The following is a 15,452-nucleotide window of genomic DNA, read 5'->3' on the forward strand; positions in this document are numbered from 1 at the left end:
AATTTATATTAACATTGCAATCTAATATACATTTATCCCACAAGGATAAAATACCAAACTCTTTCATGTACACTTCCCCTTTCCCTTTGCCTAGCGTTAATAAGGTAATTTATATGGTGTCTTACCATTCTTAATAGGATGATTCAGTGCAAATAACATGTCAACTATACTACACCGTCAATATATGATTTGTGTCGATGTGCGATGATGTTCAGTTGTGTGGAGCGGCGAGCGCGGGCGGCGGGCGGCGGCCGTCCGGCGGCTAGGAGTCCGCGGCCACGGCGTCGCGCTCCGACTTCACCTGCTGCTTTACACAAATAAAAATACTTCTTTATGTGTACTGATTACAACCTTAACATTTAAATTTGCTACAGATTAGTAAAATACAGAACATTCTTAAGGAATATTTCCAAGCAAGAACCTTGTCAGTGCTTGTTTGTATTTAACCATCTTTGAATGCTTATCGTAAATTATTTCAAAGATAATATAAAATGTCTATTATCATAATATTTTAGCATACATTTTATTGTCAAATATAGTTCGCGGCAAACTACTAGACCGCTCTGAAGTTGTTGCGAGCAGATGTCGTCATAGAATTTGCTATTGCGACGCGACTCATTTCAATATGCAGAGCGGACTAGCAGTTCTAAGCGGACTATATCAATAATCAATTTACGTAATTTTTGCTTATCAAAGATCGAAGTTTAAAATTTTCTTTTAATACTTGTCTCAAACTATTTCTGAGATAAAAAAAATGTTTATTAATGTCAAGTATCAATAATCAATCTACCTAATTGTTGCTAACCAAAGGCCGAAATTTAAAAAAAATCTAAGATTTTTTAAAAATTCAATCGTCTATAAATAAAAGATTGATTATATTAGTGTACCGTACTGACCATGTGCTTGGTGAGCACGGTGGCGTCCTTGAGGCTGAGCACCTGCAGCACCTGCGGCTCGGCGCCCTGCAGCACCACCTGCGCCACGCCGCCGCTCATGGAGATGGCCTCCAGCGCCTCGCCGTTCTGCTCCACCTGCGCCGTGCACACATCAGCTCGCACGCGACTACACGCCGCTACTCTACGTAGCTATACGTACACTAATATACTATTAACGAACGACTTGGAAACTCGAAATTCTACTATATACTAGGGACGTCAAAATATCTACAGCATGTATCACAATCATACATAAAAATCTAAGTAAAATTTGATACACACGCAATCTGTGCAGATGGACAAATCCGAAAGGAGCAGCGAAAAAATTTAAATATACAATTTTAGTTTATTGTCAAAATTAACCCAGTATCTTTTTAGAGTATTTTATCTATGACTTATATTATCGGATTTAACCATCTACGCAATTTGATATAGTTTAAACTACAGCAAATAAAATATAAAACAAAAATACAAAAAACAATACTCACCTCAGCATGCTGGCAACACTGACAAAGGGTGGCAAGAGCGACCAAGCGGAAGTGGCTCAAAAGAAAAATAAAACGACACAACACATACTAGTGTTTATTACTGGCGGCACTCGCACACAACATAGCAAAAATATACTCTCAACTACGCACTAAAAGTTTTATGTCACTCGATACTTTCATGGATTTGAGAAGCAACTCAACATCACTTGATAGAAAGTATAAAATGGACCAACTAGTATAATAGTATCAATTTTATATAAAACTTGAATTTAGTATTACTATTATTGTTGTTATTTTGTATTATAATCAGAGTGTCATCCTTTTTTTTTAACCTTTAAGCAGTTAAAAGATTATAAAAAATAAGGAAATAAAAAATCAACAGACAGATACATTCCTCGTAATAATGTCGATATGCTCTGCAGTAACTGAAACTATATAAAATATCCAACAACATAAAACTCTCAGTGCAACATAACACAACAACAACAACAAAACATTGTGTAACATAACAAAATAATATAAAGCCAACACAAATAAATTGTACACTAGGTACATCCGACTGAGAGTGCTTAAATGCGTTCATTGTAAACGTCGATCGATAATCAACAACAAACAACACCTATTATAAATAATCAATCTATCGTCGATCGTCGTTTGACAATATCTGGTAGGAAGACATTACCTAATGTCGATCTTTGCCAGGTAAAACGAACGATAGATTGTATATTACTGCGTTTCCCAACCTGTGGTCCGCGGACCCCTGGGGTGTCCACGAGTATCATCTCTGGACCATACATAAATTGCTCATTTATTGCAAAAGGGCCGATTTACTGCTTTTTTCAACCACATATACCTATGTGAAAAGGAATTCTCTACTCTTGTTTATACAAAAAACAAATACAGAAACATCAACCCGAATGGGATATTCGGGTTGATGTTTCTGTATTTAAATAATGTGAAGGTTGGTCTGTACAACACCAACCTTCACATTATTTATTTTTTTCATATTTTTCATAATAAACAGTTATAATTATGTATTTGTTTTTTTTTCTTGTATCTGTAATAACTAAAATAAATACGTAATCCGTTTTTATTGCTGTTTATTTTATTAAGGAGGTCCGTGAAAACTGTGCTAGAGTTCCTAAGGGTCCGTTGACTGAAAAAGGCTGGGAGACGCTGGTATATTAATAAGAGTCGTCCATAAATAATATACAATTTATTTACTTTCTAGCCTTTAAAAGTCTTCGAGGTAGGGATCACATAATCCACTTGTTATTAATATAAGAGAGAAACTAATCTTTATTGTTCCTGCATTAGTTCTACGAAGTTTCAACTAGTTCTGTAAGTGAGAACTATTTTTTTCATCGCCGAATCTTGTATTAAAATTCTAACACATTTGTTGGCAAGATTTTTTTCTGTAAACTTCAATATTTTTAGTGTTGTATTTTTTTACCTTCAAAGCCTAACAAATTCCAACAGCCCCTGAATAACTTTGGTACAATCATAAAAACAAATGCACTTTACAAATTAACACTATTAACGAATCTAAGAGACATAATATATTAGTAACTACTGTAGTTGTAAATATATACTTTATTTGCCTTATCAATAACTTAAAAATGTACATTAGTAGCACCTCAGAGAGCACACACTATCACGTCCATATAACAAACAAAAAAAAACGAAACAAAACAATTATGCTCTTTGGATATTTTATTCGGAAAAAAATATACCGGCCGAATTGAGAACCACCTCCTTTTTGAAGTCTGTTAATAAAATACTGGACATGAGGAACTCTAAAGAAGTCCACGAAATAAATGCATGTAAAATGTTGTAGTCAACCAGTTTTTAGTTACACTTCTCATTATCTTAGATATTTTATTATTTTCTTTTATTTTTTTTTAACTGATCCTACCCGATTGTGAGTGGACGGACTACTATTCACGAAGGCACTATCCTACGGACATCTTTCTAAATCCTATCTGGGATTTAAGGTAGACCTCGACTCTACCTGTTACTTTTTTTGTTACTACATTCGTAGTATTTTACTAAAAAAATTGCCGAAAATAAGCCAAAACAAGGCATCACATAGTACTGCAATACGTGTTTTTTTCCTAAATTAAAACAAAACATTACAAGAAAGGTTTCTTTAAATTTCCTCAAGCCCTCACTTTTGCCTTAAATTTTCAAAATAAAACAGACTTTTTCATGATTAAAACTTTGGTATCTGTATAGTAGATGGTAACTTATACTAGTGACTATGGAGGGCTAAATCAACATGCATTATAACTAAGTCATGCAATGTTGTGTAGGTCGACAAGGATTATAAATGGATGTAGTCAACATATCGACCAACCACACAGTACTGTACAAGTTCCATTAACGTTACCTTTCCTTTTTAAATATTTCCTATTCACAACTTTTTTCTCATTTTAATATTATATACTTATAGTTTATAAGAGACAGAAAAGTTGAATTCAGGAAACTTATGAAAATACGATCATGCTTCTATATTGTGCGAAGATTCCGGTTACAAGTTACACAGAATGCGTTGACTAGCCGCTAAATACACAAAGTTCAAAGATTCTCCTGAGAATACTGAAAACTTATAGTGGCCGTCCCTGTCCATCAAAATGCTCGTCGACTTACACATACATCTCAAAACAATATACACATAAAATATTGCACAGTTATACAGCACTATCTGTAGTAATCAAAATGCTGGTAGCACTGATTTGGATCACATGATACCTTATGCAACCATCTGAACACTTTGTCAGCCCCATATTTGTTACAAAGGTATCGAAGGCCCGATTCAAGGGCACTTTTCCAAGTGCAAAGTATTTGCACTTACGTCATTGCAATTCTAAAGCTTTGAGCATTTTAGCATGAAGTCTGATTGCATATACTTTTTTATCTAGTAAATACGAGCCTCACATACGATCATGTAGATCATCATAATTAACATAAGTAAAATAAATTATTTCACAAAAACACAACAAGCATGCTAATTTAGAATAATTCAAATATTTGTCGAATTTAAAAGATGAACATAAGACAACGATTTCATTTATTAAAAAAATAGATATAATTTTGTAATAAGTGCGTAAGTGCGTTTTTAAAACACCAGAAGAGCAATTCCAATCCTGTATGGAATGGATTACATTCATTCATTCAAACTTTCAGGTCCATATATCTATTGTAACACAGCCGCGCCGACATGCACCGTGCCTGATAAAACATAATATTGAAAATATTTTTTTTCCTGCCACGGTCCTTGTATGACACGTTCAATGTTTGTAGTTATAAACGGGACCTTCCAATATTTAAATTCGACAAATATGTAAATGTAATAAAATGTAGCAATAGGCTAATATATTCTATGTAACGGGCATTCGTAACGAAGATCTAAGCATAAATTTATGTCTAACTTTATTCTACAAAAATATCACCATTATAAAAATAAATTATAATTAGCGACTAAGTGTTTAATGGCACGGATTTACATAATTAAACGCAAGGTGTGTACATGACATAGTGTCTTGTGACGTAATAATTTATATATTTGTATAAATATATCTTTCTCTATCTACCAATAGATTAAATGATAAAACTTTGGTATAATTTTAAATGGTATTTCGGATTTATGTAAAAGACTCGCCCATGCGTCGTCGATTTTAAAGATTCTCTATACATTTCTATAAAGCCTCATATATTTCCTACGTAAAATACTAAATATGGCCATAAAAATTACGCAATTTTTATAGATTCCATCAGTCTAAATACTGTGATAATTAAAAATAAACGTTTAACTATAATGTACTTGACTAGTATTATATTGCAATTTATAAATAAAATTCTATTGTTTTCAAACTGGTTTTTTTGTTATTAGAATAGCCTATCAATCAATTTGTAACTTATATTGGAATAAAACTGTAGAATATTTCTGATGAACCAATAGTTAGAGCGAACTTTTAAATTTACATTTAAGTTATTTGCTTGGTATTGATTTTTTTTATTTTGAGTTCAGCTCCGTCGAAGGGTGTTGTGTGAGTTATGTGTGTGTCATGCGGATATGATAAAACGACTAGGACTTCTATTCGAATAAAAATTGCTGTCGGCGGCTTAGGATGTATAGATAACGATTTACGTCCGATATTAATAATCAATCTATCCGATTTATATCATCAACCTATTTTCATCTCACTGCTGGGTATGGGTCTCCTCTCAGGATGAGAAGGATTAGGCCATAATCCACCGCGCGTATGTTTGAAAACTGTGTTTTCTTTTTAATTTATAGTATTTATATTTTTTAGATTCATAACAACCAATAATCAAAACTTAAAAATATCTAGTACAAAGAAATTGTCAATTTTTGGTTTGCCGGTCCAGATCGATTATCAACAACGGGCGTGAGCGCCGTCCCATCTAATCGATCTAGTACAAACAATTGTGAAATCATTATAACGAAGAAATTGTCATTTTTTAGTTTGCCGATCCAGATTGATTATTAACAACGGGGCGTCTAATCGATCTCGATCTTGACGGTGTGGTGAGGTTGCGGCACCTGCACGAGCGGCGCGACGCACACGCCGTCGTGGTGCTGCATGGACGCCACCATGGACTGGTACACGCTCGCAGACACCGGCACCGTGATCACGCCCGACACCGACACCGGGTACCCTGCAACACAACCACCGTACCATTATATACAAACCATTCACCATTACACATTAGTTTAGTAGAAACTTTTTTATTTCGACTCTTTAAGACACCGCCGTCCACATTCGAAGCGTTCCAATTAACTTCTCATTGGGGTAGCATAATAGCAAATTATCTGTGGCCAACCTCAAGTAAGAATTTAATCTTATTTGGGGTCGATTTCATCCATCAGCCTTCTAAGGTCCACTGCTGGACATAGGCCTTCAAACAGGTGTCTATAGATGGCATCGATACATAGTTGCTTATTTTGCCACTGGGTGCCAACTGTGGCTGACAAATATTCGTCCTATCTATTTTTTATATTCGTCGTTTCAAAGCAGTATAAGTGAAACAAAAGTGTGTACCGTGTCCGTCCTCGCCGGTGAGTATGATCTGTCCGTCGTGGTTGAGCGTGGCCTCGGCCACCGCGTTGAGGTCCACCGCCACCGCGCCCTCGCCCTCCAGCCCCGCCACCGCGCCGTCGCTGCTGTGGATCTGCCACCGAGAACAACACGTGTGAGAATACTTCGTAATGATAATGTACTTGAAACAATTTGTTTAAGTTAGAAACGTATGGTAAATTCATAAAATAGTATCATAGAAAATCTTTAGGAAAATAGTTTTCATAGATTTTAGAAAAAAGAACATCACAAATTATAAAATATCGAAAATGCTGATATTAATAATTTTTCATAACAAAATACATTGAGAAAATATGAAATTATGTTCCTTAATTTGAAATTTATATACTCGTACTTGTAAGAATTTTGGGCTAGAAATTCACCGGTTAAATTGCATAATGCAAAATTGCAAACTGAACTTGGTCAGAAACTTGAACGTGGTAAGAACTTAGTACATTTAGTTATAATTATTCTTTTGCGAATAAGAACAGAAACATGCAATTCGCCTAATATTAAATTGGTAATACCATCAATGTACTTGGTAACCAACCTGAAATAAATATTTTAACATTATTTTATAGAATTACTAAAAACCATCCAATTACCATTTAACAGATCATGCGTAACCAAAGTAAAGACGTTCACAAGTCTACTTAAAATATTACCAAAATAAAATAGTTCCAAAATGAATTACTTCTACATTACTACGTCGAGACTAAAACCAACGACACCGACAGACAACAACACATAGAGATATAACATAGAAACGGTATAAATGATGTGTCATAATTACCATACTAACCACTTGCGCGGTCGTGCCGTCGGGCAGCGTGATGATGGGGCTGTTGGGGTCCACCTGGATCAGCGACACCGTGCCGTCCGGGTTCGTGATCGTCTGGAGCACCGCCGGCGCGTACTGCGACATCTGACCACCCATGCCACCGTTATGCAACGTTTACATACCACCGAACAATGTGTCGAGTGACTCGCCAAACAAGGGCGAGTATTAAACCATCGCGGACGAATATATACGCGAAATTTTGTAATACGCTCTTGGAAAATAACATCCCGCGGATAATGGACGGATGGGCGGATAATGAAGATCGTGACGAATACCGTATATCTATACCGTTAGGTTATTCATATATTCACGCTTATTCACATGAACTCAGCGAGTATCTAAATGTTGCATAATATACGAAACGTGAACACACACACGTTGTGGCAATGGCTTATAAATACGCGAACATACATACGTTTTGTACGAATTTTCGACACCGGTCATAGTGTTTATTTGATGTAAATATATTTTATGGCAAAGCTATGTGTTTTATATTTTGTTAACTTAGTGATTGATTTAAAATTTGATTTAGTGTGAAACAAAGGCAATTTTATGAATGTAATAAAATGATTAAGTGTATTTATAATTAGATAATTTAATATTATTAAATGATTTAATATAAAATTGTTGGACGAACTGTTTAAGTTCAATTGATGTATTTTTTTAATGATAGATAAGATAGGTAAGAGAGAGAAAATAAAGGAAGAAAGAAATAATGAGGGAAAAAAGTAGAGAAGAATTAGGATAAATATGTAAGGGTAGCGTAAGGTAGAAAAACGTACAGATGAGGTAGAAATATTCTAAATAGGAAAATCTTTGAAAATAGTAATTTTTATAAGAAGTTGGTACGTATTTCTTAAAATTAACACGATTATTAATCACGTTCAAAATGTTGTCTCTCAACGGTTTCAATTGTGTATGATTAGCACATTCATATTGCAATAGTGTCAGTGTGTGCGTGCGTACGTCAACGTCGGCGAGCGTCATCTGGTCGATGCAGACGGGCGGCGACGCCAGCGCCGACGACGACGCGCCCTCCGACCGCGCGCTCGCGCTGCCCGCCGGCATGCACGCAGAGATCTATGCGCGCGATCCACACGCACATTGTCAGGAAACCGCGACACCGTCACACGACCGCGTTACAGAGAATAATATGTACGCACACAAACATGAACAACGATAGGCGACACCGATACGCGTCGGCGTTATAGAGAATATACACGCCCACGCACACGAGGAACGACATGTAACCGTGACACCGTTACGTTGCCGTTGCAGATAATAATGTAGACCCGCGCACGTACGTATATGGAATTCATATTGTACGTATAAAATCGCGTTATAATAAACAAGTCAAATTGTTGATAGAGAACATAGAACGCAACACGTATACAATAGAAGCGTAGAAAGAGAAATTTTGTAATAAAAATGTAATATAAATATAAATTTTAAATGTTACCAGATCCAATGAGCAGCATTCCAAAAAAAGTTAGCACAAACATTGAAAGAAAATTTTGAATATTCTTAAAAACTATTTTAAACACAATGTTCGAATAAATTAACACATCTTGAATGTTGTTTAATTTGTAAAAAAAAAAATTAAAATTTGACTATCACTTTCCGTAGCCAGAATTATAACATAATGTGGTTATGAATTTGTATTACTTACATATTGAACAATAAATCAAATGATCAACAACAACTTTTTTCAAATATAATAATATCTAATATTAGATATTACGATTCTAAAATCATAGCATTAATATCTAGGAGAACATCCGCCTGCAAACGTTAGTAAAAAATCATAACCAATACCAGTGAAATAATAAATTAAAAATCGTTATATCTTTCTACGAAGATTTATAACATTAGATTATTCCCAGTCCCACCGAAAATAATACTACAGATAATGACTAGTCCCCAAAACCAATACATACTACAAATATAAATAAAAGATAGTCTGTTGTACTAACGGGCTGTGTGGGCGGTCCTTTGTCGTCGTCGTCGGTGAATGCGGGCAGCAGGTCCTCGCGGCCGTGGTACTTGTAGCAGTTGATCACGATCTGCCGCAGCGCGTGCGTCCACGACATCTGGCGGGGGAATATTTTATAATCTTATAGTCCGCGCCAAACTGCTAGTCCGCTCTGAAGTTGTTGCGAGCAGGTGTAATCATACAATTTGCTATGGCGACGCGATTAATTTCTATATTCAGAGCGAGTTTTACTCGGACTATACTAACGCATACAAATATTGTAGATATAGTGAATATTGTACAAATATGGCATGAGAAGTAAACAAGCATCATTATTGTTAAGTTGTTATAATGTTTGTTATAAGTGGCATCCTAATTCAAATGAGACAAGCTCCAAATTGAATACGGGCACTTGAGCGTTAAAGCAAAAACGCACTTTGGCCGTGCAGGAAAATAATAACTTTTCAGGAAAACACCCGACACCGCAACCAATTTACTCACCATAGGAAGACAGTGAGTGCTAACATTCAATGATACAACACACGAATGGTATGGCGAAAACATTCACATTAGTTTGACACAGTATACAAAGCTTTTAACACTCGCATCCCCACACTAGGATTCCCTGTCGTGGGTGTCATGGACACACACACAAAGACAATAAACAAACACTCATTCCCAGAACAGATATCCATTTCATCATTCAATTGTCTGTACGGCCGGGGATCGAAGCAGAAATTCTTTGCGCGTTAGTGGATCTCGTTGACCGCTCCGTCTCGCGGGTCATGAAGAGTCTACAAGTATAAAGAGGTTACCTTCTGCTTCTCGTCCTCGGTGCGAGCGTCCATGCGCACGTTGGCCCACGGCAGGTCCTTGGGCCACCACGGCGGCCGCGTGGACTCGCGGCCCCAGCCCGGCTTGCCGCGCACTGGCCACAAGTGCTTTTGTTAATGTTTTGCTCTACCCTCATTAAACAAATATTTCTTGTTTTAATATAGTAATAGAGATACTGAGCCCTTTAATTCATTATGGAAATAATCGATACATTTTAAGTTAATTTAAATTTCTGCTGGCTAGCGAGGCTGCCAGAACCAGAGTGGCCTAACTGCATTTTAATAACTTTTGACCTATGTGTATTTTCGTAATTTAAAAATGTTGCACACTTTTACTTTTCTCCATATTGTATATTGTTTTTTGAAGTAAGGCTAGTCTGGTTCTAACTACTAGTACTACGGTACTAGGTTTTTGGCTATCTATAAAATGAATTACTACCACAACAACAGAACATCGTAACGTTCAACCACGATATGAGTATAAATTGGACAGTAGATTCGGAAGTACGTTTTAAGTGTGTAATACGTTTATGAACTCACCCATGGAGTACTTGAGCATAAGCGGGATGAAGGCGCGCAGCTGAGCTTGCGTCATCTTCTCCACCGGTGTGGGGATGCCGTCGATGATGAGCGGCGGCAGCTCGAACAGCGACGGGTCCTCCTGCGGCGGCGCCGGCGCCTGCGGGCCCCCGCCCAGCCCGAACTGACCCGTTAGCCTTGGCGACTCCGCCCCCACACACACGCACCCCGCCGCCGCGCCCGCACGAGCCGGCTAATGCAACGTTTAGATACTCGACGAACAAAGACGAATACGCGACAATACGGGTATGGAAATAAGGGCGTATTAAATTAGGATGCTTGCCCGATTTCTGTGCGAATACGATATTAGCTCGAATCAATGGACAGAGGACATTGTTCGGCGAGTTACTTGGCGAATTGTTCGCGAGTATCTAAATTTTGCATAATATAGATCGACGAACGTTTGCTAATGTGTCGCCGATCAATCAATTGCACGCAACCGAAAAGCGTTCAGAACTTATTTAAGTTCAGTCGATCGGTCCACGATCAATCCAACATTAGTTACTCGGTCGATTGACAGTTCATTGATCAACGATCCATATCCAAAATGGCTTTAGTTGTTCGACAGTCAGCCGATGGTAGAGCAAGACTGTGTCGTCAGTCAATCGACGTGGGTCGTGGGACGTGGGTTTGGCAACACTCTTACAAACTACTTTATACTGATAAATGATTTTAGTAAATTATGATGATGATAATGATAAATGAGGTACAGTAACACAGCATTAACTCTGTTAGCAGTTAAAAATGATAAGTCCCTAAACAATTATTTTCAACAATCTTTTAACAACTCGCCATCCACGACAGTCGTCAATCGACCACTTTATCAATATGTATCCAATTGATTAAATAAGTAATGTAACAATTTTTTGTTCTGTCATTAATATATTTTTTTTCAATGTAACACAAATTCCAAATGCTTCTGGGCTACATGTTTTTAATGTAAAGTGGGAATTGCTCCTCTTGAACATCTATAGCCAACTCCAAATAGGACAACGGTTTAACTTGAGGTTTAGAATAAGCATAATAAGTCTGCCTATGAGGTTTAGGTTACAATGTCTCGTAACAAAAGAGGTCAAAAAACAGATAAAATTATGGTCATGGATGCATTGCTGTTCCTAAGGATTAAATTAGATCGTTCCACAATAAGGTAATATGTCACACTAGTTACAGGTTAGGAAGCATAATGTAGGTTACATGGTGCCTCTTAATATTAAATAATTATACTAAGAGTGAGTCAATGAATGATTTGCTTAGAGCAAATAAAATGACACCTGAAATCAATGAGTGATGGGTTGTTGGTCTTGAAGACCATTTTTTAATAATATGCAAGTAACAAACGGGCATGCAGATGCCTGATGATAAATGGCTACTACCACCTCTGGATTGAAGATTATGGTTAAAAAACTGCAATTCATTAAATAGGCGTGGCAGTGGTGCCTCCGGAGTCGAACCATAGTGGTTACCCCACCATCACCAAGCTGCAATGTCTCACACCTAACTGAGATCAAGGACAAAATAAAGTAGGAAGTAGTCAAGTGAAGTGGTATTGGTGTTGTATCTGTTGCACGAGAGTGTTCTCCAGGGGAAGGATCAGATAGACTAAAGTGCACTAAAATGGGGATGTAATTGCACAGAGTTGGTGGTGTACCTGCTGCGCGAGAGTGTTCTCCAGGGGAAGGATCAGATAGACTAAAGTGGACTAAAATGGGGATGTAATTGCACAGAGTTGGTGGTGTACCTGCTGCGCGAGAGTGTTCTCCAGGGGAAGGATCAGATAGACTAAAGTGGACTAAAATGGGGATGTAATTGCACAGAGTTGGTGGTGTACCTGCTGCGCGAGGGCGTTCTCGAGCTCCTCCATGATCATGCAGCGCAGGTTGCGCACCACGTCCTCGAGCGGCTTGGCGCCGAACACGCGGTACGAGGTGTTGGGCTTGCCCGGCGTCGCCACCAGCACCACCGCCTGCTGGCCCACGCGCGTCGCGAACTCCTCGATCGTTTGCTGCGTGGAGGACCATCTTCAGTCAATAATTTCGCCCGAGTGAAATTTTAATATATTTTGTATTGTCGGTAATTTTACTTATTTTAGGGTGTTTAAGAAAAATTACGATAAATAATTTTTGCAACCATATAAAGGTCAACACCATAAAGCTGGCTATAAAAGTTGCTATATTTACATTTTTAAGTTTTACAGGTAGAAGTTGATACTTCTACGATGATTCATAGTCTTCAAGAGTCGCTCACATTTCGACATTTTGACTTCAGCGTATATCCCTATCTGCAAAATTGTAAAAGGGTTGCACCCCTGTGCACCCTTTTATTAAATTTGTAAGTTACTTCTTTACATTTGTGCAATGAAATCTACAGACTAAATTGTACTTTTAAAGCTATAATCATAATGTATGATATAAAATAAATCACAGTATTAGTTGCAATCGTAAGTAAACCATATTGAGTGAGTGTTACTTTGAATTTTTTAAATATTTTAATTGTACCTACCCTAAGCTTCCGTAACAGTCTGTTCTGGTGTCGCTTGCGCACAGAGGGGTTGGTCTCGAACGAGTGCGGCCGCTTGCGCTTCTTGGACGACGCGATGGCCGCCGCCGCCGCCATGCCTACTGGACCTAGGGAGACTAATGTTTTTAAACTCATGCTAATTATTATGATATGTGACATGTGCTATGATACTGACTGAGACCATTTACTTTTATACAATCAATTGTAAATGGTCTTAGGGCTCGAACACAAAACTGCGATGCGACGCGATGCGAATTCGCAACGCAGAAAATTGCGATGAGAATTGCTGCGATGCGATATCGTGCGGCGTAGCGTCTCTCAGGGTGACCAACAACAACAACCACTGTGCGATGCGAATCAATTCGCAAGTTCATGCGATGCGTCGAGGTAGCTCGCAGATTTTTGCGATGCGACGTCGCATCGCAGTTTTGTGTACGAACCCTTAGTCAATGATAAATGGAATGTTACATAAGTATTGACACATATTTCATGTCTTGCAATGCTACTTGGAGTATAGATACCTCGAAAAAACATCAGATGACCTCGACAGACTGACATGAATTATTGGTTTTAGGTTAATTTATTTAATTGAGAACAATATCTATTACGTAAATTGATTTAAAGCTGTTGTGTTCTGGTTCGAAAGTTAGGGGGTAAGGATAATAATGAATGAATCAATGAATGCGTCATAATGAAGCATTCCAATTTAATAGCCAGGTCTAGGAACGCCAATGTTGACGATCTGGTACGACAGTTTTTATTCTGTTTGCTATCTCTAAACAATCAATTGCACATCAGACGTGAGTCTTAGCTTCGCAATGTGACGCTACCCATGGCGCAACGACTGTCGCCTATTTGCTCGCCACTGTCGCAACTTCACAAACTTGTTTATAAAATTATATAAACACACATCCACACATATATAGAGTCCGTGCCAAACTTCTAGACCACTCTGAATATAGAAACGACTCGCGTCGCAACAGCAAATTTTAGATAAATACCGGGACGAAGACACCCGCTGCCCGCTCTCATCCACGAGTACTACATAGCTACGTTAGTGTTGCTACGGAGTATATGTGTAATTGTGTTCGACCTCATTGGCTTTCTGCCTACACCAGCGCGCAACAACTTCAGAGCGTACTTGAAATTTGGCGCGGACTTTACATCTAAGCGTGATGCTCACACGAATGCTTATTCCAACAATTAAGTTCTAAGGTATCTAAAAAAGTTTCACACGAACAACGACAAAATCACGTTACCGGCGGCGGCGAGCTGCTTGGTGACCTCGTCGCTGAGCGCCTTGCCCGCGTCCGCGTCCTCGTACGCGGAGCCCGCCGGCGACGACGCGCACTCGTCCTCGTCCTCCGACGCGCCGCTCAGCCCGCACCCCTCCACCTGAGACATCTCCTGTAAATGTAGCCCCATGGTCATCCGCCTCGTGTTTGCTCAGCTACTCTGTGACTACGAACCCGTTGTTCTATAGGAAGTTTTGAGCGTGTTCTAGCAGGAAGTCCTTCTGTATTGGCGTGTTGGCGAATGAAAGATATAAGTCGTCTTACTTTGTACAGATTATCTGATCTTACTTATGTAAGAGATAAGAGGAGTAAGTTAAGGCCATAGTCAACCAGGCTGGCCTGGCCAAGTGAGAATTGTTAGATATCACATCACACACGTGAATGTTTATTTGACCTACAATGCTAAGCAATGTTTAGCGCGGTAGGGAATTGGGACTCAGAGTAATCGCCAAACTAAAATTTCATACGCGCTTCCGCGCATTCAACTTGCATTCCGCAAATGCACGTTGAGCTGTCGGTTCCAGTTATTGAATAATAGTGGTTTATCCTTGTTGGTCGGCCGGTTGAATCCGCGACGAGTTGGCCACTTACCTGTAGGTACTTCCCTTTAATAACCCACCCAAATCTACGTTCAATTAATAAAAAATCCAATTTTATTAATTTATATAATAAACAAACTCATTTACAATAATGCTACTTAGTAGAAGTATTCCAAACGGAGACTTAGGAACAAAACGCCGGCCGCGATCGATATGCGTGGGCGGCGTGCCGACATTTAACCACGTTGCCGTGATACGAAAACTGTAAGGTCGGCCAATATGTATCAACGATACTGATCAAATATAAATAAATATTTTCGTGTATCTAATAACAATAGTAGTGCCGTATAT

General features: G+C 38.3%; 1 protein-coding gene across 17 annotated transcripts in view; it reads right to left on the bottom strand.

The window, feature by feature from the left end:
- Window positions 1-15,452, bottom strand: part of ewg (DNA-binding protein Ewg) — an 18,548-nt gene continuing 3,096 nt past the window's right edge. For 2 of the 17 annotated variants that reach the window (XM_073082745.1, XM_073082739.1), the window contains exons 3-14: window positions 14,527-14,674; window positions 13,250-13,383; window positions 12,579-12,752; window positions 10,712-10,943; window positions 10,154-10,266; window positions 9,340-9,456; window positions 8,333-8,446; window positions 7,319-7,450; window positions 6,490-6,619; window positions 5,991-6,106; window positions 897-1,031; window positions 1-304 (exon numbers count right to left, since the gene is read on the bottom strand). In XM_073082745.1, the coding sequence (XP_072938846.1) occupies window positions 263-304; window positions 897-1,031; window positions 5,991-6,106; window positions 6,490-6,619; window positions 7,319-7,450; window positions 8,333-8,446; window positions 9,340-9,456; window positions 10,154-10,266; window positions 10,712-10,943; window positions 12,579-12,752; window positions 13,250-13,383; window positions 14,527-14,674 (1,587 nt within the window). In that variant the 3' untranslated portion in view covers window positions 1-262. The remainder of the gene's footprint in view (window positions 305-896; window positions 1,032-5,990; window positions 6,107-6,489; window positions 6,620-7,318; window positions 7,451-8,332; window positions 8,447-9,339; window positions 9,457-10,153; window positions 10,267-10,711; window positions 10,944-12,578; window positions 12,753-13,249; window positions 13,384-14,526; window positions 14,675-15,452) is intronic. The other 15 variants (XM_073082767.1, XM_073082852.1, XM_073082790.1 and 12 more) reach the window with 15 other exon arrangements.

This window comes from Epargyreus clarus, unplaced genomic scaffold (assembly GCF_041222505.1).
Source record: "Epargyreus clarus isolate Ecla_fem2 unplaced genomic scaffold, WU_Ecla_fem_2.2 ptg000003l, whole genome shotgun sequence".
Classification (NCBI taxonomy): Eukaryota; Metazoa; Arthropoda; class Insecta; order Lepidoptera; family Hesperiidae; genus Epargyreus; species Epargyreus clarus.